The sequence below is a fragment of the Silurus aristotelis genome (assembly GCF_946808225.1).
Source record: "Silurus aristotelis genome assembly, chromosome: 20".
NCBI classification, from domain to species: Eukaryota; Metazoa; Chordata; class Actinopteri; order Siluriformes; family Siluridae; genus Silurus; species Silurus aristotelis.
The window spans coordinates 17,838,199-17,865,959 of NC_139593.1; the positions used below are offsets into that span (position 1 = coordinate 17,838,199).

The 27,761-nt window shown below is 36.6% G+C and overlaps 2 protein-coding genes across 3 annotated transcripts in view; both read left to right on the forward strand.

Annotated features, from left to right (window-relative positions):
* The first annotated feature begins 81 nt into the window (after positions 1 to 81).
* knstrn (kinetochore localized astrin (SPAG5) binding protein) lies at positions 82 to 10,718 on the forward strand. The gene is made up of 9 exons (XM_083522505.1): positions 82 to 365; positions 1,424 to 1,450; positions 1,541 to 1,640; positions 3,198 to 3,312; positions 6,438 to 6,499; positions 9,367 to 9,441; positions 9,525 to 9,967; positions 10,074 to 10,329; positions 10,653 to 10,718. Exons 1-7 carry the CDS (start codon positions 259 to 261, stop codon positions 9,654 to 9,656), a joined length of 618 nt encoding a protein of 205 aa, XP_083378631.1. The 5' UTR covers positions 82 to 258; the 3' UTR covers positions 9,657 to 9,967; positions 10,074 to 10,329; positions 10,653 to 10,718.
* A 943-nt stretch (positions 10,719 to 11,661) lies between these two features.
* The window catches only part of cfap221 (cilia and flagella associated protein 221), a 34,317-nt gene continuing 18,217 nt past the window's right edge, over positions 11,662 to 27,761 (forward strand). Inside the window, exons 1-17 of one of the 2 annotated variants that reach the window (XM_083522325.1) lie at positions 11,662 to 11,759; positions 11,948 to 12,121; positions 13,493 to 13,593; positions 14,298 to 14,384; positions 14,488 to 14,583; positions 15,213 to 15,313; positions 17,081 to 17,184; positions 20,829 to 20,988; positions 21,489 to 21,564; positions 21,706 to 21,823; positions 22,757 to 22,862; positions 23,317 to 23,404; positions 23,518 to 23,607; positions 24,059 to 24,154; positions 24,814 to 24,907; positions 25,127 to 25,218; positions 26,503 to 26,580. In XM_083522325.1, the coding sequence (XP_083378451.1) occupies positions 12,004 to 12,121; positions 13,493 to 13,593; positions 14,298 to 14,384; positions 14,488 to 14,583; positions 15,213 to 15,313; positions 17,081 to 17,184; positions 20,829 to 20,988; positions 21,489 to 21,564; positions 21,706 to 21,823; positions 22,757 to 22,862; positions 23,317 to 23,404; positions 23,518 to 23,607; positions 24,059 to 24,154; positions 24,814 to 24,907; positions 25,127 to 25,218; positions 26,503 to 26,580 (1,605 nt within the window). In that variant the 5' untranslated portion in view covers positions 11,662 to 11,759; positions 11,948 to 12,003. Of the gene's footprint in view, positions 11,760 to 11,947; positions 12,122 to 13,492; positions 13,594 to 14,297; positions 14,385 to 14,487; positions 14,584 to 15,212; positions 15,314 to 17,080; positions 17,185 to 20,828; positions 20,989 to 21,488; positions 21,568 to 21,705; positions 21,824 to 22,756; positions 22,863 to 23,316; positions 23,405 to 23,517; positions 23,608 to 24,058; positions 24,155 to 24,813; positions 24,908 to 25,126; positions 25,219 to 26,502; positions 26,581 to 27,761 lie in introns of those variants that run through there. The other variant, XM_083522324.1, reaches the window with a different exon arrangement.

A 27,761-nucleotide genomic window follows, 5' to 3' on the forward strand; every position in this document is an offset into this window, starting at 1 on the left:
GTTTTTTTATTCGAACATTATCCTGGTAACACGGGGTCCGCTCTGGCTGTCAACGAGCGCAACTCGAGAAGAAGAGGTTGTCGGAAGTGACGCAAATATTTTGAACGTTGCGCGCGCTGTTCGGTTGAATGCAGTTGAAGTGATCTGGAAGCTGAAACATTACCCCTAAGAGAACATTCAACCCCCGGATTCAGCCTTGTTCCAGGATTCTCCTGTTCACATTCCGTGTTTTTGTGATCATTTCGTTCCCAGGATACGATGAAGAGAGCAGACAGAGCTCCAGGGAAAGATTCAGCGATTCCCACTCATCCAAGTTTAGCATCTAAGAAAGCAATCATCAAGACTGATCCTGAAACTATGATCAGGTGAGTAATCCAGGATCAAATCCATTTTATCCTTTTTATTTGCGTGGTGCTTTTGATAATGGACAATGTCTCAAAGCAGCTTTACACAGATAATGTAGCAATAAAGAATCTATACGTTTGTTCCTTATAATGATCAATTTGTCTGTAATGAGCGAGCCGGTGGCGACTGTGGTATTAAGAAACCATCTGGGTGCCACCGAATGTCCATTTATTACAGTTAAATGATGTTAAGGTGCAGTGATGGTGATCAGATGCGTCCTGTAGTCCTGAGCCCTTATAGCAGAATGTTGACATTGATTACAGTCCAAATCCGTCCTCAAAAGCTCCTATGTTGCTCCGTAATTCACGGATCCCAGGCTGTTGATGAGAAACCATCTCCAGCTGCACAGAGTGGCCTCCAGTCGAAGAGAACATCATCCAGAGGCAGGCCGACCTGTGAAGACCAAAGAGGGGGACAAGGAGAGAAGGATATGGATCATTACGTGTCCGTATTGTTGTATGAAAGTGAAGAACACTGTGCAGTTGGGACTCTGGGAAGACTCGCTATGGCAGCAGAACTAAAATGGAGAACCAGAAGGTACACAGACATGAGGGATTTCTGGGATAAGAGACGAAAACCCAAACCTGAGTGAACGTGTGAGACTTAGGGGATGACAGCATACAAATACCCCAGTTCTCACTAAAGCTCTGGGTCTCCACTGGTCACCGACGCTGCACTTTTCTCCTTCTAATTATTAAATTCAGGTACATTTTATTTGTATAGCGTTTTTTTGTTGTTGTTTTTTTACGATCGACATTGTCTCAAAGCAGCTTCACACAGATAAATCAGACATTTATAAGGTATATAAAAGAATGTCTACGTTTATCCACTATCAGGTTTGTTCCTTATAATTGTTTAATTGATCCAATGACGACTGTGGCAAGGAAAAACCCCCCTGAGATAATATGAGGAGGAAACCTAGAGAGGAACCAGAATCAAGAGGAAACCCGTCCTCATCTGAGTGGCACCGAATGTCCATCCATTGTCCCTAATGATAAACTGTCCATTTCTTTTTCAGAAAAAATCCAGTGAAAAGTCTCAAAGGGTAAGCGGATCAGTATGGGATTAGCAATGTGATTATAAATATGATTATGAAGTGATTTCATTGTTCATTCGAAATGAATTCATGTTCCAGACCCTCAGTAAGATATGGCCACCAAAATGATGTGAAGGAACAAAATCGGCTTTTGATGGGAGCCAATGAAGATATGCAGAAGAAGATTTCAGAATTAAAGGTAAATCATAATAACAATCGGGGGCAGGGTTTTTGTATTTTGCATCTTCCTGTTAAAATGTGGGGGGAAACGGGTCAAATTCTCCTTTTTTATTTATTTAAATATATAAAAATGCTGCCATTTAGTCACATTGTATTATTCTAATGTTAATGGCATCACCAGTATTAAAGTTCTGATTGTTTATTGTTCGAAGATAAAATGCCAAGGCCCTATCTAACTTAGAATCCCTAAGAGTTTTTACATGATATTGAATAAAATGTATGTATGAACGTTTTCAGATTGTTATTTAATTTTTGGACGTCAACGCTCTTATCGATTTCAGTATTACTGTATAAAACACTACTGTGCTGAATTTATTGCAAAATCACCTTGTTTACCAAATAACCTCCGGTTGAGAACAAACTCACATCTGAACTCAATCGTCATTGACCACAAAAAAACCCCAAGACAAGGTGGAGGAAATAGAACTCCAGAAGAGTGATAGCAGGAGTGATTTGTGATGATAAGAGTATCTGTTAGAGTGAAAGGGAAAGTTTATAGGACTGTGGTAAAACCTGAGATGTTGTATGGTTTAGATACAGTGGCATTAAGTAAAAGACAGGATGTGGAGCTGGAGGTAGCAGAGCTGAAGATGTTGAGGTTTTTATTGGGAGTGATGAGGATGGACAGGATTAGAAACGAATTTTTTAGAGGGACCGTGTGCATGTAGGAGGTTTTGGAGACCAGGTGAGGGAGATTGAGATAGTTTGGACATGTGCAGAGGAGGGACATGGGGTATATCAGTAGGAGAATGCTGAGGATGGAGCCACCAGGAAGGAGAAAAAGAGGAAGACCAAGGAGGAGGTTCATGGATGTGGTGAAGGAAGACATGGTTTGAAAATTCCAGAGAGTATACATGACTGACTATTTGAAGGTCGTGGTAAAGATGTTCCTGGGAGCTCCTTCAGAGATGCACAGCAGAAAGTAGAGGGTTGGAATGCTTATGTAAATTTTATACGAGGTATCAAAAAAGTTTCGAGACTGTTTACCAGAAGGTACTTTATTTATCTACATTTGCACATGATCACACAGCAGTACCTCTGGAATGTGTCCTGGCGAATCTTCTTTTTAAAGCGTGTCAAGCACCTCCTGCGAACCTTTATCTCCGGGAAGATGCCAAATCTGGGGAGTGGGGTGTGTGCAGAAGAGAGATTATGTGGATTGTTTACCGACGATTATTATGCACAAGTAGCTGAATAGTTTTGACATTTTCTTTGGTCGAGCTCGTCGAAGGACTTCCTGATCTCTTGTCGTCTCCCAGTGATGTTCTTCTGCTCTCGAAACACCTCGAACGACTCGTCAAACCTCTTGGTGGAAGATTTGTCCAGTTTCACGTGGTAAAGCACGTGGTCAGAATACCAGTTACACCATTAGTCTTCCATCATTTCACCTCATATATTCGTTTTGAATAATCCTTCATGTATGATTTCTTCTTCTTATTATGCATTTTCTGCTGCTCAGCTGAAAAATGGAGTGTATTTTTGAGAACAGCTCTAACACGTCAAAATCTCTCTGTAGGAAAGTGTCTCTGTATTAGAACAACGCTGCAGCGATCTTCAAGAAAACAACACTGGAATGAAGAAGCAGCTCAGAGACTGTCATGCACTTCTCATTGCGGAAAACCTCGATCCGGGTAATCCAGTTTCTTGTTTTAATGCTCTACAAACATGCCTTCAGTATCCAACGTCCATTGTTATCCGTCATATTACTTTTCTGTGCTGTAACAGAGGTGATTGTTAGTGAAATGTGTGAGAGTCTTCAGTACAACAGTGATGTCTGCTGCAAACCCAATAAACACATTCATGAAGGTCAGTGTGTTGACCTGGGGGTGAGAATCACAGCTTCATCTACATGGTCACCCCAAAACCATCTGACCATCACCACAACATGTAGCTTTAGCTCTTATATGGACAGTTTTATTTACATAGCAAACGTCGCTTGTCTGGCTTCTAGAAGACCGTGACTGATGGTGTCTCCATGGCGATTCCATGACTGGATCAAGTGAAAACCTGTGTAATATGGAGTATAGTAACAGGACTGTTGTAGCTCTTACCTAACAGTAGTGTACAGTGTTAAATAGTGAGGTTACGTTCAGGAAACAGGAAGTCAGAGTTCAGAATGATGTAATTTTGCACCTCGGAGCATTTGAGGACACCACCAATTATTATTATTATTATTATTATTATTATTATTATTTTTACTGTGATACATATTTTGCTCTTGGGAACATGTTAATTCTACACAATTACACAATTCAAAGTGACCATGTGTGTCAGCAAGTTGTACCGTATTTTCCGGACTATAAGCCGCTACTTTTTTCCCACGTTTTGAACCCTGCAGCTTAAACAACGAAGTGGCTAATTTATGGATTTTTCCTGGGTTTTTCCTGGTTTCACAAACTTCAAGCCAAAAAAACTGAACCCCATAACATTAGACCAATGAAATTCCCGAACGGAAACGAAAAAACGCACCTCACCTGTGTTCTGAGCTGCACGGCTTCGGGAGAAAAAAACGTTTTTTTTTTAAACACACGACGATGCCAAAAGATAAACTCCTGAGAGAAATAGTTGTGAAAGGAAGGAGAAAGACAGTGAACAATGACTTTCTTGGTAGGCTACTGTTTAGATACAAGCCGTTGTAACACGTTGAGTCTGGGTGAAGGGAGAACTCGCTAACTCCAGTTACAACAGAAATCATATAAGCACAGACAGGTTTCCAAAACTCGTGCTTTTTTATTTTTTTTGCCAACCGCGTTACGAGTTAGTCAAAGAAACTTATAAATGAGCATCAGAAAATAATAAGGACATTTTCCTCGGTCTTGCACACATGCAGTAATACCGGCAAATGCAGTGGCAGGCTATTCCCAAATACCGCTATGCTCCTAAAGGAAGCGCAACATATTTCACCCGTTACACCGTGTGTAACGTGTATTTTGTTAAAGCCTGTGTAAAGTTCATTAGTGTAGATACCTGCGGCTTATAGACAGGTGCGGCTTATTTATGTTAAAAAATAAAAATATTTGTAAAATTCAGTGGGTGCGGCTTATATATAGGTGCGCTTTATAGTCCGGAAATTACGGTATATGTATTGTAGTTTAGTTAAAAGTCCCTGGACTTAAAGTAAATCAGTTTTGAAAAAACAAAAAGGGGGGTGTGGGTTTTTTTGGCGGTGAGATTTTTACTGGTCATAGTTTGGGAATTGAGTTACCTCTAGTTGAATGCAGGGTAATTACATTAATTAAATAAAAAACATTTACTTTCATGTCACGTGTGTGTGTGTGTGTGTGTGTGTGTGTGTGTGTGTGTGTGTGTGTGTGTGTTGTAGCAAACAGCATGGGACAGGCAAGAGAGAGACAAGTATTCAAAAGTGTTAAACTTATGGACAAGTCCAAAAATATTTGGACACTGTCAAATTTTATTATGCACATTTGAATATATTTAGTGTAAAACCCTAAAAACTGCTTTGTGATGATAATAATTATTATTTTTGCAGTCTTAATTTGACATACAAACAAAGAAGAACAAATACCCTGGTTAAAAAACAAACACATTTAAACTCTTGCTAAAAAGAATATTGATCATAATCCACGATGTCTGCAGGATCAGTTGTCTGCAGTATTTTCTTGTTTGAAGACATGTTCCACAAAGAGCTTACAGTTTTTCCTCGGTTTCTTTGGCGCATTTCTCCAATTGTTCATAATATTTGCAAACCAGTAGGTGAATTTCTCAAAACAATGTGTACAAACAGCACAACACAATGGATTTCTTTCAAAAGTCTGCACTTTTCTCCAAATCCTCTGTTCATCTCTGAAAAGTATGTATGACTGATTGATATAAACATCTCATTACTATCAGAATAACAGGTGCTTTGTCAAAACACAAATCGATGTTTATTCGTGTTCTCGGTATCCTGATGTAAACTACAGTTTGCATGATTAAGGGATGAATTTCTTCTGTTTGCCATCTATGAATTTTAACAGCACAAATTTGACACATTACTGTATGTGGGATGTTGATTGCAAGAGACCGGACAGGATTCACACTTTTACTGTACTCTACTAGTGTTTCTTGGTTGTTCATCCATTTTCATATTACGTTAAAGCTTCACAGGTTTCACCTTTGACCTGTTTTAGAGATCTGGTTGATCTGATGACATTCAAGATTCATCTGTACAATGAATGAATTTGATACATAAAAAAAAACGTAAAAAAGTTTATTAGAAATTTTAGATGACCGATTCTGACAACTGGTTTAACCATTTTGCATTTGACTTACAAAATAAACTGATGCCGAGATGTTTTGGGGGTTAAAACTCACTATTCAGAAACCAGTATAATATATTCTGATTAACACGACATAAACAACTGATAATATAGGAAACAGGAGACGATCGTACACGGAAACCAAAACAATCACAATTTGCTTTAATGATGTGCACAAGTGACTTCATGATGAGGTTGAACAGGGTCGTTTTTAGAATTTCGAGAAATGCTCCAAAGCAACTCAGAAAACAGTGAAAAAAACTTGTTGCCTTGTTTATGACCCAAAAATGGCTGCTTTGTAGTGCTGGGGCTTGAAGCCTGGAGGGGGATCATCATCAGAACATGATGTAACTCCAAAATGAAAATAAAGAAAACATGAATGGTTGCATGCAGACATCACATAATGTACCTTTTTATATTCCAAATCATCAGAGGACTATGAGGTCAAATGTCTTTTCATTGTGTGTTTAATTCTTTGATTCTTCTCTTGTTTTTAGTTTCAGGGGAGAAACTTGGTGAAGCAACAGAACAGATGACAGGACAAAGAAAAGAACTCATGGTGACGTATTTGTTTGTTTGTTTGTTTATTATTAAGGCTTGAGTTCAGGTACCTGGGGTCAACAGTGCAAAGTAATGGAGAGTGTGTTAGAGAAGTGAAGAAAAGAGTGCAGCCAGGGTGGAGTGGGTGGAGAAGAGTGACAGCAGGAGTGGTTTGTGATAGAGGAGTATCTGTGAGAGTGAAAGGGAAAGTTTAGAGGACTGTGGTGAGACCTGAGATGTTGTATGGTTTAGAGACAGTGGTATTGAGTAAAAGACAGGAGGTGGAGCTGGAGGTAGCAGAGCTGAAGATGTTGAGGTTTTTATTGGGAGTGACGACGATGGGCAGGATTAGAAACGAGTTTATTAGGGGGCAATGTAGGACTTTTCCTAGACATAGTACTAGAATGCTGAGGATGGAGCTGCCAGGCAGGAGGAAAAGAGGAAAGCTAAGGAGGAGGTTTATGGATGTGGTGAGGGAAGACAAGCAGGTGGTTGGTTTAAAACAGGCAGATGTGATATGGAGATGGATGATCCGAGCAGCCTAAAGAAGATTCATTATTGTTGATGCTGAATCAACTGTTTGCTTCAGGGAGCGAAAAATGACTCTAATTGAACACACAGCTCTGAGTCTCTCTCTCTCTCTCTCTCTCTCTCTCTCTCTCTCTCTCTCTCTCTCTCACACACACACACACACACACCTGTTATCACTCTGCATTATAAAGTAAATATAATTCAGTTCAGTTCAGTTTCATTTGTATATCAGGTTTTAAATTGGACGTAGTCTTAAAGCAGATGTACACAGATAAGGCAGTAATAAGGTTATATAAAAGAATGTGTAAGTTTATTGCATATGTTAGTTCCTTATAATTGTTTATCTCTGATGGATGAGCCTGTGGCCACTGTGGTGAACGAAAAACTCCCTGAGATGGTATGAGGAAGAGACATTAAGGCTCAAAAGGGAACACGTCCTCATTCGGGACCGAATGTCCATTCATTGTAGTTACATCGTTGAGGTGTGCAGTAATCGGTGCCTCAATACAGATCTATTCATGCATCCGGTGGTCTGGAGCCAATGTAGTAGACTGTTGATATTAATTACAGTCATCAATCCTCAAAGTTCTTGAGTTGCTCAGCGGCTTCATGTGTGTTTAGGATGTAGGTGTGGATCCATCCATTTTTATTTTTGCAATATTTGTATGCAGTCCAGCTGCATTTGCTTTGGCAATACAAATGTAAAATGTGTAAAAAAGTGCGATCAGGGTGTAATAAAAATCTACTGACAAAAGACTTGACTTAATAAATATGTTTTCTATGTCAGTAGTAGTATTTTATAATCAATGCGAGATTTGATTTGGAGCAGTGTAGACTGATTAAAACAGGAGTGATGTGGTCATATTTTCTAGATCTAGTGAGGACCCTTGCAGCTGCATTTTGAACTAACTGAAGCTTATTTATGCATTTACTCGCACACCCAGACAGTAAAGCGTTACAGTAGTCTAATCTAGATGGAACAAAAGCATAAAGGCGATCCTGGTAATATTCACCTGAGCCTCGAAGGAAAATCTAGGGTTAATAATCACACCAAGGTTTTTGACTACTGTACACACTGAGATAGAAACGCCATCCAGAGATGTTTACTTCTAGCTGCATGTGGTCCTAGTAAAAGTACCTACGTCTTATCTGAGTTGAGCAGAAGGAATTTATCAAGAATCCACTGTCTAAAGTACTTTAAACATTTTTCAACAATTAGCTGATCTCTCCCATCTGGCTTTTCTGTATCATCAGTATTGCAATGAAAGCTACTACCATGCTTACATATAATTTCACCCAGTAACAGGATATATAAAAAAAAAAAGCAGTGGGCCTAAGACAGATGCTTGCAGAACACCAAACTTTACCTCAGAGAGTGTGGAGAACACCATTTACATCAACAAACTGATAGCAATCAGTCAAATCAGACCTGAGCCAGGAGAGAGCTGTTCCTTTTATTCAAACAACGTTCTCAAATCTAGGAGGAGATTATGATCAATATTGTCTAAAGCTGCACTAAGGTCATGCAAAACAAGTAAAGTGACAAAACCCTGATCAGAGGCTAATAGCAGGTCATTTACCACGTTAACTAGCGCCGTCTCTGTGCTATGATGAGGCCGAAATCCTGATACATTTAGAAAATGTTATTCCTGAATAGGTGTGAGCAAAAATGCTGTGTTACAACCTTTTTTAGAACTTTGGAGAAGCACAATAATTCGTTACTGTTCTTTGGGTAGCTTTTCTACTTTTTCATGTATTGTACTTTACTTAAGTATTTCCATTTGGGGAGACTTTTGCTTTAACTTCACCACATTTCAAAGTCAAATATCTTCCTTTTTACTCAACTACATTTTGCGAAATTAGTAGTTTCTTTTTATTTATGAGGATAAAAACTTAACCAGTCAAACAGGCAACAAACCACCAATCAGGGTCGAGTTTGGGCCCTGTTTTAAAGTCGTTTTGATTGGCGCTTCGGTTTAACATCAACAACAACATTTAGAGAGGAATAAATGATGGAAGAAACTCTGGACCTGAACTCACCACAACACCTGTTGTTGTTTTTTTTAAGTAGTTGTAAAGAAGGTTTTGGGCTCATGATAATTTATATAGAAATCAATCAGTGTTTGACTCATAAATAATCATTTTATTAATAGATCAGTGTGCTGAGAGTAACATTCGAGTCTTTTCCACATAAACTGAGTTGATTAAGTAAACAGTCTTGTGTCAAAACGGATAATAGGAACATTTATAGCCATAATAAATCAGTACTTTGGATACTTAAGTAAATTTGAAATACTTTTGTACTTTTACTCTAGAAAATAAACGAAATAAAAATGGTTCTTCATGTTTTTACAGACCGTTTCCCAAAAACTGTTGATGGAGCTCAAACAGTTTGAGGATTTTACAAAAGAGCACAGAACCCATTTAACAGTAAGTCTCAATATTGAATCTTTTTATTTCAGTATGTTTATCAGTCACTCTGTTCTAAATTATTCGCATGTGAATGTTTAAAGGAGGTGCAGAACACCATGGGAAGTCTTAAAGAAGCCAGAGACAAGCTTTACCTGGAAAGAGAATCATTTTGCACGTATGCTGAGACGATGGAGCGAGCGCTGGAGGAGGCAGAGAGGCTGCTGATAAATTAAATATTAATATTGTCTGTAAGGAGTTTTTTTTTTTTTTTTTGGTCATTTTGTGAATAAAAAAACTTTTTCGGTTATGGTTCCTGAGTTCTTGTGAGAAAAAAAAATGTACAAAAAAGATATTAAACATGTCTGTTTTAGTATCTCATTTTCCTTGTAAACTGTATTCATTCCCCAACACCGTCCTCTGAAGTGTAGGGTTGTGTAGTTCTCTATTAAGGAGGTGTTTTGATGTTTCTCACTTTCCCACTGTTAACATTTTTCCTATTTTTTTAATTCCATTATAATGTTCACCCATCCGGCATCTGATTGCAGTGTTTTTGCTCCTCTTTAACACTTTTCATTGTTTTTTTTCCCAAACAAATTTCTGCGTTTGATAGAAGAATAGAATCTACTTTATTTGACACATACACATTACAGCACAGTGAAATTCGTTCCTCACATATCAGGTCAGAGCGCAGGGTCGGCCATGATTCGCTGCCCCTGGAGCACAGAGGGTTAAGGGCCTTGCTCAAGGGCCCAAGAGTGGCAGCTTGGCGATACCAGGGCTTGAACCCCCGACCTTCCAATCAGTAACCCAGCACCTTAACCACTGAGCTACCACTCCCTTAATCATAATGCAGATCTATAAATATATTTTTTCTTTTAGTATTATTTACAAGTACAGTGTTCTGTTGTCTTGGGCACTAAGACCCCCGGGCTGCTCCAATTACCATATGACTCCTGGATTGCCCCTAATTTTGTTCATATTCCTGAGTTCCTGATCCACCTTCATTCCTGAACACAGGAATTAAACCGTAATGCAGCACGTGATGACACATTTCCACACGTCCTGCTTACGGTTCTGAGTCTCGGTGACCTTTTCATAATGCGTCATCGGTGGAGGTCATGAACATGAATGAAGTGAATTATTTACAGCATCTTATAATGTTTTAGTCAGAGAAACCAGCAGTTCGTAGATTAACCATAACATGTCTCATCAAAGTATAAATTATACAGTTTACAAGTAATTACTTGTGAACTGCATTTGGTTTATGGCAAAAAAATAAAACATTCTGTTGATTACTTTTTGTAAATTAATTTTTTTTTTGCAGTTTTATTGATAGCAACAAGCTGAAATCTCTTTTACACAGATATGTGAAATACGTTTCCTAGAACATGAAAGTTAATGACGTGATAATGGGTTTAAAGGTGGCAAAAGTACACACATCCTTCACTCGAGTAGAAGTACAGATACTCATGTTTTAAAAGACTCACTCAGTAAAAAGTAGTCATTTTTACCACCTGTTTTAGTGTCACGCTGGTAACTGAACCTAACATCACATTAATATATTAATACAGATTTAATAATAATTTTACATTTTCTTATCTAATGAATGTGTCCAGGATGAACATCCACCGCACAAGCAGAGGAAAGATGATCAGGAAGGTCTCTGTTCCCTTGTTGCCTTCTGTCTTGTTTATTGTTAGCTTTCTAAAGTTGGGGTCAGAATGTAGGGTCGGTCATGAAACAGTCCTCTGGAGCACAGAGGGTTAAAGGCCCAAGAGTAGCAGCTTGATGATACTACGGGGTTAGAGCCTTAACCACTAAGCTACAATATACTGGTGATATTTAATTTAAATGGGATTAAGTGTGATTGTGGGATTGGAATCCTATGGTGCTTCAAACCTGTTATTAGTATGTGTTTCTTACGGTGGCCGAGAAGTGCAAAACACATTAACAAATCCGAAAACAAATGAACAAATCCAAAAACAAATTACCAAATCCAAAAACCAATTAAGAAATCCCAAAAAAAATTAACAAATCCGAAAACAAATTACTATTATCACAAAAAAAGGAAGTGTAACAATATCTGTGTTGTTTTTTTTTTTGTTTTTGTTTTTTCTTTTCTTTTTTTTTTGTTTGCTTGCTTGGAGCTGGCAAACCTACCGTAGTGTGTCCGTGACTTTTATTTTGAAGACGTTTAGCACTTTGCGCCTGTAGCGTGCTCTCGTTGCTATGGTAACTGATGTTAACACGGAACCTATGGTAAAGAAGAAAATTTGATTGTGTGTGTAATCAGAAAGGGAACCTGCCGCTGTTAGATTCTTCCTGCACGTTTTTGGGTAAAAAACACACACACACACACACACACACACACACACACACACACACAAGGAGTGAGAGCATTATAATCTTATTCCTGTCAGAGTCTTTACTGTAGACACTATAAACATGAAGAAGCTCAATGTGATGATTAATTATATATAATGTCATTATTTTATATAAATATCCACGTGTTTTTCTCTCTTAGATTCTGCATAAATCTTTTTTTTTACCCTTGCAGTGTGTTTACTGAAGAAGTCAGAAATGGAAGTCGTGCAGCAGACTCCAAACAGTGAGAAGAAGAAGACGATCCTTCCTCTTGGCCAGCTGGTGGAGGAAACGAGGAGGACCCCTAAAGTCTTTCATCACCTTCTAGAAACTAGTACGAGTGTGATTCATGTCTCTCCTTTTCTTTTCCAGGCCGGAGTATCACATCAGTACATCTGACCAAACATTTAGAGCTCTAACACGTCCCACGTGTTCCACGTATTCTCATATTCTGATATTTACATCTAAAACAATTACATTTCATTCTATTTTTATTTGTAGAGCAAATAATTGTTTTACAATTGTCCCAAAGCTTTACAGAGATAAACATGTTTACAGGTTGAAATCAGTGACTACAAAACTACAAAAAGCATGTAATTGAGTACAGATACAGTCGGGTAAATACGACTCCAGTAAACTATTACCTTTACTTCATTACTGTCCACCACTTAGTGAGGGTTGAGTAAAGATACATCAAAATGTATTTTTAAATAAAAAAATACTTTTACAATGGAGCATGAAATTTCTTCACAAACTTTCCATCCATTAGTCTGTTTGATCTCTTTGCCATCACTCTGACTCTGTTGATTAAGTACATGATGTCTGATAGCAGCAGCTTTTCTTTGAGTCACGCAATAAATCTGACATATGCATCCAGTAAACAGATCAAATATTCACATAAATCTTACTGGGCTACTTTACATCAGCAACACCGACTCAATAACAAACATCATTCATAAAAAAAACAACAACTGATGGCACCTGCATTCATCGCGACTAGTTTCTAACTAATCAATCATTTAATTATCATTAATATAATAATATATTATGTGTCAGACAGTCATATATGCGATGGGATGCAAAATCATGATCCGACTAAACAGATACTTCAAATAGGGTACAATATTCGGCAATCAGACATTTGTTTATCAGTCATTGGACGCCGGTTTGAAAGTCGACAGTCTGCATGTTTCTTACCTTCACCACCGCATTTTTATGATGTCATTCAATCCAAAGGATTTTACAGGATTTTAAAACTACAAAAATACGAAACATATTTTGATACAAAATATGAAGCCAATTTCATCAACCCCTTTCAAATACAAATGACAAAATACTACTTCATATTTCAAATACATATTTAAAATACACGTATCATGAATACTGTCCATACCGGAGTCTAGTGATAAGTTTATCCCTAATAAATGAGGAAAAACTCCCTGAGGAAGAAACCTTGAGGGGAATCAGATTTAAAAGGGAACTCATTCTTATCTGTGTGCCACTGAATTTCATTATAGTTCATTGTACTGATCAATGCTGTTTATGTGAACTGTGGTCCAGAGTTTCTGCAGCAGACTGTTGATATTAATACCATTAAATTACACTAAATACCTTGCTGATATACAATTATTCATTTGCTAATTTTTCAAATTTTTTCAGTCTATTAAGTCGCCAAATACTAAACATTATATTTTTCCCCCTACAGAGATTTTCGCCAAAGTTAAAAGCAATAATGTTATTGAGGTTGAACCATCCGAGCTGCATTTCAGTGGGTTTGAAGTGGGAAAGGAGTACAGAAAGGTTGTGGTAGGTAAAGTGTTTTTTTTAAATCATTCTTTCAGAAATGCACACATACTGTACGCTGGGTCTCATTTATCAAGTCAGATATGACCAATCGCTTGCAGAATCGTGTGTGAGGGTGTGTAAATGGAAACGTATTCATACATGTAACGTAAAAAAACAAAAAAAAAACAAAAAGAAAGCAAGTAAACAGAAATCCATTCTAACAAATTCACCTCGTGTGTGCGACTGTATCAGCAATGTACTGTACAGAAACTCACTCTAGTGCACTACTGCATCACTCCCTCACACTGTAACTGTACACTCTCAGTATGCTTTTGTCTTGTTTATTGGATATCTATCTATCTATCTATCTATCTATCTATCTATCTATCTATCTATCTATCTATCTATCTATCTATCTATCTATCTATCTATCTTTCTATCTATCTATCTATCTATGTTTATTTACTCATAATCTTCTGTAATCATCTATAATGTTACTTACTTTAAACAACTCTGTCTGTCTGTGCTGGTTTTTACTGTGTACCACTGTGTTTAGTAGAAATGACAATAAAAGCCTCTTGACTTGACTTGATTTAAAAAAACTTTATTAAAAGATTGATAAATGAACCCTATCACTCTGAAAGTCTTTATATTGACATTATGAAAGTAAAAAGGAAGCAGTACTCAGCAAAATCATTATTTCTCTATTGTGTTTATCTTAACAGAAAATCATCAACATATCTACTAAGGTGATCCGCATCCACGTTATTCCCCCCGAAACCAAGTACTTTCAAACTGAACATACACCAATGGTAACTATGCAGTTTAGCTCACTGGTTTCTGTCCGAATATTCTGTATATTTTATCTTTAAATATCTGACTTAATATTTCTAATATTTCTGGTGTGTTTTGCAGGGTCGACTAGTTCCTGGACTTGCTCACACTATCACCGTGCACTTCAGGCCAAACGAATGGCGCTACTTTTTTGACAGCATCCGGATCCATTGCAAGGTCAGACTCTAGTGCTGATTTGTCATATTCGGCATCACATTCCAACACATTCTCACGGCATTTCCTGATACTAACTGTAATCTATTGATTCGTGTTCATGGACACGAATTTCCCCTTTTTCTCGTGTCACTCAGCACCACTGCCTCCGTCTGGCATTAGCAATGGAGGCAGAGGATCATAGGTTATGCTGACAGAAATGCTTAAGATAATCTTTTTCAGCATTTTTATCAGAGAATAAAGCAGAAAATATATGGTTAGGGTTTTACTGCATTAATGTGTGTAATTTTTGCAGTCTCCTCCACTAACTGGGAGAATATATTTACTGTATTTTTTCCTGAAAGGAACCACTGACAATGGTTTATAATAGAGAGTAGCTTATCAAATATAAAGCAATAAAAACAAGGATAAAATCTCCTGATTAAATGTTAAGTAATGGTGCTTGAAGATGGTGGAGGCACCAAAAATAGTTCCTATTATAATACATCACATAGAACGTCGTCCTCAGTGATACGAAAAAAAAAAGAGCGAAATTCGTCTCCATAAACACGAATCTGTACATTCAGAGAAGAATACATTTGGAGAAGTCCTGACTTTACTGGGTTTGATATACATTTCGTTTTTTTCTTTAGGGAGAGGAGAACTTGCTGGTTAATGTTCATGCTTATCCTGTCATCGATGATCTAAACATTCCACCACAGATAGACCTGTCTCCTGTACCACTGGGACAAAGGTACCTGCCCTTCCTTTTAATGGCTACTTATTATATCCTCACTTCTAATGTAGTACTTTGAGGCCTTGGACAACATAATAAAATAGGTTTAGACATTTATAGTTTTTCTTAGTTGCTTTGGAGCTTAGATCAGACATGAAATTCTCAAAACTACTTGTTCAACCTCCATGGTTCCCTGGTGGTCTAGTGGTTAGGATGCGGCGCTCTCACCGCTGCGGCCCGGGTTTGATCCCCGGTCAGGGAACCAAGTCAGGGAACCCGGTCAGGGAGCCACTCTTAGTGCAGGTCCCAAGCCTGGATAAATAGGGAGTGTTGCATTAGTAAGGGCATCCAGCGTAAAAACATGTGCCAAATCAAACATGCAGATGGTCCGCTGTGGCGACCCCTAATGGGAGAAGCCGAAAGAAAGTTTTACAGATGAAACTTGAATGTCACTAATGAAGGCGAGTGAACGGCATCAGATCAACCAACGATCAACCAGATCTCTAAAACAGGTCAAAGGTGAATCTTATGAAGCTTCAACAACTTCTGAAAATGGATGAACAACCAGGAAACACAGTACAGTAAAAGTGTGAATCCAGACAGGATTCACACTTTTACTGTACTGTGTTTAATGGTCTTGTTTGTGAACACTGACAAAAGGACGTGTTATTCTGATGGTAACGAGATGTTCGTTGACACAAAAACTTACTTTTGAGAGATGTAATAATGGTTTTGAGAGAAGTACAGGCTTTTGTGTTGTGCTGTTTGTACAAATTGTTTTGAGAAATTCACTGACTGGTTTGAAAATATTAATAAATGTTGGAGAAATGCTCTAAAGAAACTGAGAAAAACTGTAATGGCTGCTAATTATTTATATCCTCATATCAAATGTAGTCCTCTGTAGTACTTGTCTATATACTAAAACATGTTTAAGGTTAAACCCAGTTCTTGATCTTTATTTTATATTACATTTAAAAATGGGGAAGTCGTAGCTCAGTGTTGAAGATGTTGGACTTCTGATCAGGTTGTGAGTTTAAATACCACCATTAAGCTGCCACTGCTGGGCCCTTGAGCAAGGCCCTTAACCTCCACCTGCTCAGTTGCATCTGACAAATGCCATAAATGTAAAAATATTATTTTTTTATACTGCCTGGCAAATGAAAAGGCCACAATTTGGATTTAAATAAGAAAACATACTGATCATTAATTAATATTATTATTATATTAATATTTCAGCTGGCAAAAATTCTTTCATCCAGAACTGAATGTCTAATTTCTTATATAGTCGTATCTGAAGACGTATCCCACGGTATTCAAAATGATGTTACTGTGTGTGTTTTTTTTTGTTTTTGTAGGAATGTGATCAGTATGTTAGCAGTAGAACTTACAGTTTTGTTTAATAATAAGACACAATGCAAGGTGGAGAGTGTGTTTTTTCTTTTCTTTTTTTTTCTTTTCTTTTCTGTTTTTTTTTTTTTTTTTTTTTTTTTTTTGCCAGGTTGTGTTTTCTATCATTATATCACAAAAGGTAGAAAAGCGAAAAATATCAATTATTTTGTATAAAGATCAACAGCACTTTTCTTGTTTGTATGTCACCTGCTACTGAGTCAAAATAGTCCTTATCGTTGACTTTCACCAGCCATAATCTGCACTTGCAAATGATTTATCCTTAGCGATTGAGTTTTTATTATATTGTATTTTTAATGTTGGCTACTTAAAATCTGCATGTCCTCTCTCTCTCTCTCTCTCTCTCTCTCTCTCTCTCTCTCTCTCTCTCATTCCAAGCTCCACTTATGCGCTTCCTCTGAGATGCAGCAGTCCAGTAGACTTCGAGTTCCAGGTGTACTACTTGAGTTATCATGAGGCGTTTAGCATACAACCTCTGTCAGGTAATGATGCTTTCTTCAGAATAATTTCAAAATTTACACTGAGATAATTATGTATATAAAAGATGGTTACACAGTAAATTGGATTTTTCTGGATTCCCAAAGTTCAAAGAATGCACATGAGCTGTGTGGAGAACATTTTACAGAAGTAATAAGATTTTTTTTCAAGAGAAGATTTAAATTATTGTTTAGACTGTAACTCTATTCAGACTGACTTTTTTTTCTTTCAAATGAGCACAATATAGCATAAAAATAAACACTCATACAATAATAATACAATGATATTTGTATAAGATGTATACAACCATCTAATAAGAGTGCATTATACTTAGAGTATATTGCTCTATGAATAGTTTTAATTGCTTTACATTCTATTATTTGCCAGATTCCCTGATCTGTGAATTTCCCTCTAGTGTGAATTTCCCTGTCTGAACAACACGATCAGAGCAACTTGCTTTAAAAATGCTTTAAAATCTTTATCAGAAATAACATTCTGATGTTTATTATTAAGTTGGTTTGACAAAGCCAGTGTACTGCTTTACTTTTTTAGGATCTTCGTGTTGATTTTCTTGTTACAGAAACTTAACGTGTCCAAAACCCCCCCATTGACTTGATCTACTGTACTTCATGTACAGTTTTTCCATAGTAGACAATAAAAATCTCTTTAAAACTCCCCTTTACTTAGATTACAGGAACTTTCAGAGCTGGAAAAAAATTCAAGATTCAAACTCCAACAGTTAAAACTCACACACACGGCCAGTAGCTGTAACACACACTTCGAATTCATCTATCTCTTTAGCACTGTAACACTCTTTCACTTTATCTTCACTATATGGACAAACAATTGGGGACACCTGACCATAAGATTTATATATGCATTTTGAACATCCTATTATTCATTTTATAATAACCTTCATTCTTTTTGGAGATTTTGTATTGGGCTTGTGGAGATTTACTCTACTTGGCCTATTATTAGTATTAATATTAGTAAAGTCATGTATTGATGAAACCTGGGGTGAAGTCAGCTTTCCAATTCATTTTAAAGATGTTCCATGGTGATCGTCCATGTAAAGCATCTTCATGGAGCTAGCTTTGGGCATTTGTCTTGCTGGAACAGGTTTGGGTCTCATAGTTTAAGTAAATGATATATCCAATGCTACTGAAACCAAACTCATCTTAAGCTTTGATGTAATAGTTTGGGGAAGAACCACATATAGCTGGAAAAAATCAGATGTCTCAATGCTTCTGTCCATATAGTGTCAATATACATCTATATCATCTACAGTGAGGAAAATAAGTATTTGAAAACCCTGCTATTTTGCAAGTTCTCCCACTTAGAAATTATAGAGGGGTCTGAAATTGTCATCGTAGGTGCATGTCCACTGTGAGAGACATAATCTAAAAAAAAATAAATCCAGAAATCACAATATATGATTTTTAAACTATTTATTTGTATGATACAGCTGCAAATAAGTATTTGAACACCTGTCTATCAGCTAGAATTCTGACCCTCAAAGACCTGTTAGTCTGCCTTTAAAATGTCCACCTCCACTACATTTATTATCCTAAATTAGACACACCTGTTTGAGGTTGTTAGCTGCATAAAGACACCTGTCCACCCCATACAATCAGTAAGAATTCAACTACTAACATGGCCAAGACCAAAGAGCTGTCCAAAGACACTAGAGACAAAATTGTACACCTCCACAAGGCAGGAAAGGGCTACGGGGAAATTGCTAAGCAGCTTGGTGAAAAAAGGTCCACTGTTGGAGCAATCATTAGAAAATGGAAGAAGCTAAACATGACCGTCAATCTCCCTCAGACTGGGGCTCCATGCAAGATCTCACCTCGTGGGGTCTCAATGATCCTAAGGAAGGTGAGAAATCAGCCCAGAACTACACGGGAGGAGCTGGTCAATGACCTGAAAAGAGCTGGGACCACCGTTTCCAAGGTTACTGTTGGTAATACACTAAGACGTCATGGTTTGAAATCATGCATGGCACGGAATGTTCCCCTGCTTAAACCAGCACATGTCCAGGCACGTCTTAAGTTTGCCAATGACCATTTGGATGATCCAGAGGAGTCATGGGAGAAAGTCATGTGGTCAGATGAGACCAAAATAGAACTTTTGGGTCATAATTCCACTAAACGTGTTTGGAGGAAAAAGAATGATTAATACCATCCCAAGAACACCATCCCTACTGTGAAGCATGGGGGTGGTAGCATCATTCTTTGGGGGTGTTTTTCTGCACATGGGACAGGGCGACTGCACTGTATTAAGTAGAGGATGACCGGGGCCATGTATTGCGAGATTTTGGGGAACAACCTCCTTCCCTCAGTTAGAGCATTGAAGATGGGTCGAGGCTGGGTCTTCCAACATCACAATGACCCGAAGCACACAGCCAGGATAACCAAGGAGTGGCTCTGTAAGAAGCATATCAAGGTTCTGGTGTGGTCTAGCCAGTCTCCAGACCTAAACCAAATAGAGAATTTTTGGAGGGAGCTCAAACTCCGTGTTTCTCAGCAACAGGCCAGAAACCTGACTGATCTAGAGAAGATCTGTGTGGAGGAGTGGGCCAAAATCCCTCCTGCAGTGTGTGCAAACCTGGTGAAAAACTACAGGAAACGTTTGACCTCTGTAATTGCAAACAAAGGCTACTGTACCAAACATTAACATTGACTTTCTCAGGTGTTCAAATATTTATTTGCAGCTGTATCATACAAATAAATAGTTAAAAAATCATACATTGTGATTTCTGTATTTTTTTTTTTAGATTATGTCTTTTACAGTGGACATGCAACTACGATGACAATTTGAGACCCCTCCATGATTTCTAAGTGGGAGAACTTGCAAAATAGCAGGGTGTTCAAATACTTATTTTCCTCACTGTATCTCTTAAGTGTCATCAATTTCTATTTGTCCATATATCTCTCTAAAACTTAACCTGTAAAACACACTTCATGAACAGATTTGAACTTTCTGACTGGCTTTGTTAAGCCAACATTAAAATTTATATTTTTTAAAGCTACTTATCTAGTTTTGCATTAATTAATTAATTAACTAACTAATTAATTAATTAATTAATTTATTAATTTATTTATTTATTTATTTATTTATTTATTATAATTAAATCAGACACTCATCAGAATCAAAAATAGTTTTATTTCTAGGAATTTGTTTGGGTGACAGAAGCTTCCAGTTGCACATTTGTATAAAAGCTAAATAAAATTAAATTAATTAAAATAAAAAAGTAAAAAATTAAAAGTGGTATTGCATTGCAAAAAATTTTATTGCACAGAAAAACACAAAGATAATTAATAAAAAGTGGTATTTTTTTAATTTGTATTGCACAATGGTAAGGCCACTTAAATGTTCATGAGGTAGATTGTTTGGGGAAAGAAACTTTTGTTATGTCTGGCTGTCCTGGTGTTCGGTGTTCTGTAACAAGGCCAGACAAACACAAATACTTGTGCGAAACTTAACAAAGCCTCAAGCTGTAACCTATAGGTGATGTTAAGATGTGGTTCTCTTTGCAGAAAATGCCATTTTGCAGATTTTAAAACTAATAAATATAAAATACAGTTCCAAATGGTATTCCATATTTACAGCCCAAAAGTATGAAATAATCGTATTTTTGTTCTGCTAGGAGTCATTCCAGCACACGGAAAGACGGATCTATTGGTGACATTCAAACCAAAGCAATATGGAATGGCTGAAATCACTCTGCATTTGGTCATCTCTCAGTTCAACTCGAAACCCTTCCTCTGCACATTTACTGCCTCCTGCCCTCCCAATCTGACTCCGAAGTACTGCCAATTTCTATACTAATATCTTCATATTAATCTTTATGTAGTAGATTCTCATATTGCAAATTATATGTTCAATATCCAGTGGTCAGTATGAGAGAATTGGACTAAGTACCAAATTTTAACTGCTTTAATACAAGACAAATTTGTATGGTTCTGTCAAGCAGACAAAAACATGAACATGATAAATAGGATGTGTGGATTTGCACGGTTACACAACGTACAGCTGTTATCACTGGGGGTGTACTTACTTTTGTTGCCAGTTATTTAGACAATGGCTGGCTTATTTTAAGAGAAAAGTAAATTTGTACTGTTTCAAAAAAGCTGCACATTGACTACTCTAAAATATATCCAAGTTTAAAATCTATAGTATAGAATTTGAAATATTATGTATATATATATATATATATATATATATATATATATATATATATATATATACCAGAGCTATAATAATCTCCCACATCATACTAGTTCTAATGGTCTTGCCTCTACATTAGCCAACAAACAGAAAAGGATGAGGTTGCGCGTCTCGGTGGTCGGAAACCAAAGGCTAAAAGACAAAGGATACAGAAGGTAGTCTTTCTCAGAATGTTTACTGCTTCTGACACTGCATTCACTTTTTTAGCTGACTTTAGAGCTTTAGAATTGAAAATTGTCATATTATAATAAAAATGTTTTTTTTTTTTTTTTTTTTTTTTTTTACAAAACATTAAGAAAAAAACCCCAGGTCCGATTACACCCAGCTCTGATCTAGATCTTACCAGCCATGGTAATCTCGCTAAAATGCTGATTCAAAGCCAAGATAAAATGAGCTACAAGGACCTCGGAGAAGGTGAGTAAGAGGTGAATGTTGGAAAACTATGGACAATACAGTATTAGAACGGATCGCTTTATTTATTTTTTTTATAAACTGGTTTATGTATGTTTTGCATACGAATTGACGTAATTGAATCTCTGTGGTAAAATTCAGAATAGATTTTTGTGGTGATAAAAACTTCAATGTTGGTGGAATATCCATAGTGGGGATTTATTTTTTTTATGTAAAATGTTCTTTATACTATTTTCTGTAGGCATTTTAAGTAAACACCTCTAAATAAACATGATTTTATATGGACTTCATATTAAACTATTTTCACTCTAATGGGAAAATTGGAATGTCAGGAGAGGATGTTGGAAATCACTTACGCCAGTTAAATAAAAAAAATTCCCAGCACTGTTATAATTCCGGGACAGGAAATGATTAAATTTTGGCACCTGTGAATAAAAGCACAGATGTCCTGAAAAGAGAATGTCTTCACTTCATGATTGAATCTACTACTTTTAAGGAAATGTTTGTCCAACCATGATACTTTTGTGATGTATTGTTACTGAAACATCATGAGAATACAAGTCACTGTCTGTATTTTGGCATTAATAACACATGCAATGCACATAAACCTGAGTTAAATTTCTTCGGAATATTAAATATTCGTCAGAGTTTAGGGAAATTATACACAGTGAACAATGAATAAGATCAAAAACATAGAATAGTCGTCTAGTATCTTGGACCAAATGTAGTTGGCATGCACATAAAAGACATTTTGGTTGTGCTATAGTTTGACTTTAATAATTAAAATTGCTTAGTATGCGAAATATTTAATAGCAGAAACCATGGCAAAAAGTAATAACTATCGTAGCAACCAATTTAGAGTGATTGAAATGTTAAGTTGAGTTTTTCTGCCTTTACTATTAACATTTGTGTTTAATTGTGTTTAATTCATTGAAGCAACAACTCATACCAACACTGCAGACCAAACAAGACAGATTAAAGAGGCTGCTTTTGAAAGTCAAGTTCAAGAAAATGTTCAGAAAGACAGTAATCATCTTCTAGGGTATGTAATATGGTCATATTTATTATGCATTAACAACCGTATGTACAGGGGGAGTGGTGGCTCCAGCGGTTAAGGCGCTGGGTTGCCGATCGGAAGGTCTGGGGTTCAAGCCCCGGTATCGCCAAGCTGCCACTCTTGGGCCCTTGAGCAAGGCCCTTAACCCTCTATGCTCTGGGGGTCCCTTACGAGGGAAATATCAAGGTCCGTGACGTCGGAGTGACGTGGGGCCGCCTTCCTGTGGGCTCACCACCTGCAGGAGGGACCGTAAGGGACGGTGCTGTGTGGATTGGGCAGCAGTCCAAGGCGGGGGCCTGCTTAGACTGCTGCCCCCGCGACACGAATTACGGATAACCGGGAGAAAATGAATGAATGAACCGTATGTACAGTCTGGATGATTATTATCATGTGGACAACAGTTTTATTAGAGCTTGTACAATTTTGCTCATTTTCGTAGGCAGGTGCAACTCGGTGATGATTTGTTCTCAGAAGAGCAGAAAATAAAGATTCTGCAGGAACAGGAAGTTGCAGCTTCTGAGTATATGGTACTGTTATGACCTCATTTAAAATTTTAGTAAAATGTTGGCTTCATAAATCTGCCATTTACATTATGTTTTTATGAAATGGGATTACAGTCCTTTATATGTGTGTGTTTTAGATGAACAAAGATATGGGTGGCGAGGAAATGGATATTGACCAGACTTGTCGGAAACTGTCGTCTCATCGTGTCGTACATTGTGCAGAAGAGGTAATGGCTAATTGGTTGGTTCAATTTCTCACATGTAAGATCACAATGAAACATTCTCCTTCTAAAGCATCCAAAATAAACCAACATTGCATTGAAATCGCAATTGAATCCTAAATCATCCCAAAAACAGGAGGTAAATCAAACGTGCCATTCGTTTTGTGTTGCAAACTGGGCCAGTTTGGGAGATAAAGAGTGCGCTGGAGATTCAGGCTGAAACATAAAACAGTGGATGTGAAACACCAAATATTAAGTGACTTATTTCTGTACTTTATTCATTTACTGTTGAGTTTTTTAGAATTTTTTGAGAATTGTAATTTATTAGAAAACAAACCCAACCAAATAGCACACAAACCAAATGTATACATTTTGTTTAGTCAGCAACTGTATATCTTCTATGTTAATACATTCGTCACCTTCACATCTTTTAAAACCTGAACACTTTTGGTTGCAGCACCCTGACAGCACTCCTGAGTTCTCCGTTTATGAGAGTAACCAATTAGAAAGCAGATCTCGAGTGCTTAGGCTTTTCCAACAAACTGTTCGTAAGGTAAAGCGGTTCTTTTTTTTCTTCAGTTTTTACATTTTATAAGCTTTAATTCTATTAATTGACAAACAAGTTTTCAAACCATTGCCACCTTTTCTTGATATGTTTGCATTAATCAGCTGTCAATAATTTCAGACGAACATTCTGTCTACTAGATGTAGTTTGCTCAGGGTTAGAGATCTTTAACATGTACATAAATAGTTTAAATAATAATAATAATAATAATAATAATAATAATAATAAAAAAATTTACATACAAAATGTTAAATCCTTATACCTTTTAAATTTATACTACTAGGGGAATTTCAGATCTAGTAAAGGATTTTTTATAAATTTTATTTTTAAATTACATTTACCAGTTTTTTTTTCTTTAAATGATTCATATAAGAATCCAGTAAAATGTTTTTTTATCTATCTATCTATCTATCTATCTATCTATCTATCTATCTATCTATCTATCTATCTGTCTGTCTGTCTGTCTGTCTGTCTGTCTGTCTGTCTGTCTGTCTGTCTGTCTGTCTGTCTGTCTGTCTGTCTGTCTAGATAGATAGATAGATAGATAGATAGATAGATAGATAGATAGATAGATAGATAGATAGATAGATAGATAGATAGATAGATAGATAGATAATGCAATATCAACCATAATGTTATTTGTTTAGGTCATTCTGCAAGTCCGTATAAATAAAAGGCTTCTACTGTTGCGAGAACTGGTTTCCAGTATGAAGAAGCAAAGTGGAGATGAAGAAAACATCGGTAAGACAAAAGATTTTATTACATTTTTATCAATTCAGTTTATGAACCCTCCCATTTTTATCAGATGGCTTGATTGTGTAATTAACACTTTTATTTTTATTTGTAAAATTGTAAAATCTTGATTTTTAGATCGTAAAATGCGCATCATTAAAAAAAATTATAATTAATTAAACAGGAAGAATTCACAGACTTTTTTGTCTAAATCTCTTGTTCTAGAAGAAGAAGAAGAACAACTTTTAGATACGTCACCAGAGAAGCTACTGCCCTACATGTCGCCCGTCTTTCCTTCTACAGACCAACCTGAAGAAACTGTGAGTAAAACTACAGTAAAAAGAAAAAAAAATAATCTATATTCTACCCTGGGATCATTGTGCCACATGGTGGATGGCATTACTGACAAGTCTATAATTCTATGATCCATATCACAATGGCGTTACTTATGCAACCATGTCGCTGTGTTTTTTTTTTTTGTTTGTTTTTTTCGAATAGTTTTTAACTTAACTATTTAAAGTTTGTATATCAAAACAGATCTGACCTGATTCTTCTTTATCTAATTAGAATTGAATTACCGTAATTTCCGGACTATAAAGCGCACCCATATATAAACCGCACCCACTGAATTTGACAAAGATTTTTATTGTGAACATAAATACGCCACACCTGTGTATAAGCCGCATGTCTACATTGAAACTAATGAACTTCACACAGGCTTTAACGAAAGACAGTGTCTGTTACACGGCTTGTATCTAAACAGTAGCCTACCAAAAATTCATTGTTCACTGTCTTCCTCCTTCCTTTCACAATAATTTCGAGAGAGTGAACCCGTTCGGCAATTTCATTGGTCTAATGTTATGGGGCTCAGTTTTTTGGCTCGCAGTTTGTGAAACCGGGAAAATCCCAGGAAAAATCCATAAATTAACCGCTTCATTGTTTAAGCCGCAGGGTTCAAAGCGTGGGAAAGAAGTAGCGGCTTATAGTCCGGAAAATACGGTACATGTTTATATCCGGAGAAAAAGAGAGAGAGAGAGAGAGAGAGAGAGAGAGAGAGAGAGAGAGAGAGAGAGAGAGAGTAATCCCCCGCTTTACCAGGGTTCGAATAGCAGTTTATTGCGGAATTGCATTTGCTACATAACTAATTAGTTTGGCTAATTTTTCTGGTCTCTCGCAGATAGCACCATAGACCAAAACACTTAGAGGGGAATTGTTTTTATGGAATTTTATGTTGAAATTATACAATTTATTTATAGAAATATAATTATTAATTATAAAATAAAGCAAAATGTTAATACAGTACAGTACTGTAAACTTAAACATACATGTTTATCGTGTTTTTTTTTTCATATATCGCGGGCTATAGATAGATAGATAGATAGATAGATAGATAGATAGATAGATAGATAGATAGATAGATAGATAGATAGATAGATAGATAGATAGATAGATAGATAGATAGATAGATAGATAGATAGATAGATAGATAGATAGATGTGTGTGTTGTATGTGTATATATATATATATATATATATATATATATATATATATATATATATATATATATATATATATATATATATATATATCCTTATGTTTTTTAGGCAATTACAAAGTTAAATGTTCCTGTGGAGCAGACCGAAGAAGATTTGACTTCCACCATTCCGCTTTTTAATCTAAAGGTATTCGCTCTATTTAAATATTCAGTATGTTTCACATCTCCTCCCACCATTCTCTCTCTCTTTCTCTTTCTCTCTCTCTCTCTCTCTCTCTCTCTCTCTCTCTCTATATATATATATATATATATATATATATATATATATATATATATATATATATATATATATATATATATATACATTTAAATGGGAAAAATAAAGTACAACTACACTTTTGTGTTTAATTATTAGGGCTTAAACAACAACTGTGTAAATTGGACCAACCAAATAGGAAGACATTTTAATTGAGGTCAAGTCAAGTTTATTTCTATAGCGCTTTTCACAATGGACATTGTCTCAAAGCAGCTTTACAGAATTTAAGACTTTAGGGTGAATGATGTGTATTTATCCCTGATGAGCAGCCATGGTGACTGTGCCAAGGAAAAACTTGTATAGAACTTGTATAGAACCCATCCTCATGTGGGTGACATCAAGAGTGTGATCATAAATCATTAAAACAATACGAGCATTAACATGAACACCAGAAGGTATGAGTAATGTCCTTTCTACAGTCTTATACAGTCATTTGAGATTATGGAACCAGGTTGCTGCTGAGCAACTCATAAAATAGCTCAACATTTAAAATCATCTTTGATCCAACACCAGGTTCTCCATCTTCAGTGACATTAAGAACCACCATATAAATGATATAATTTATAACTACAAAAACATGATGTAAATGTTTTCTGTAGGAGTTTATCAGTTCCTCATATCATTTTAAGGATATTTGCCACACTGTTTTTTACAAAGTTAATTAATTTTACTGAGATCTGAGGGCATACCCCCATGTACAGCTAAGTCAGATGTTAATTTACTGATGTAAAATGTGTGTTTTTTTCTCAGTAATATTCTGGCATAAAGTAGAGTTCTTTATGTCAGGGTTCTACTTGCCACGCCCCCCTCGGTAGCTGTCACGCTGCCTCGTTCTGCCTCTCCCGGCATTAATGAGAGACAGGTGTCTTTCGTTATGGCTTTTCCCATATAAGCCCCCTTTCCGACATCACAAGGGTCAGACCTTCTGTCAGGGTGCGGACCACAAAAGTATTCCACGGGAGGAAAGTATTCCACGGGAGGAAAGTAATCCACGGGAGGAAAGAGAAGCAGGAAACAACGAGAAATTCTGGCAGTCGGAAACCTACTCGTTA

Excerpts from the sequence above, each read along its gene's own strand:
- knstrn (XM_083522505.1), top strand. The coding sequence starts at position 259 with ATGAAGAGAGCAGACAGAGCTCCAGGGAAAGATTCAGCGATTCCCACT. Across the intron at positions 3,313-6,437 it reads TGCGGAAAACCTCGATCCGG|TTTCAGGGGAGAAACTTGGT; the intron begins GTAATCCAGTTT and ends TCTTGTTTTTAG. Across the intron at positions 9,442-9,524 it reads AGCACAGAACCCATTTAACA|GAGGTGCAGAACACCATGGG; the intron begins GTAAGTCTCAAT and ends GAATGTTTAAAG.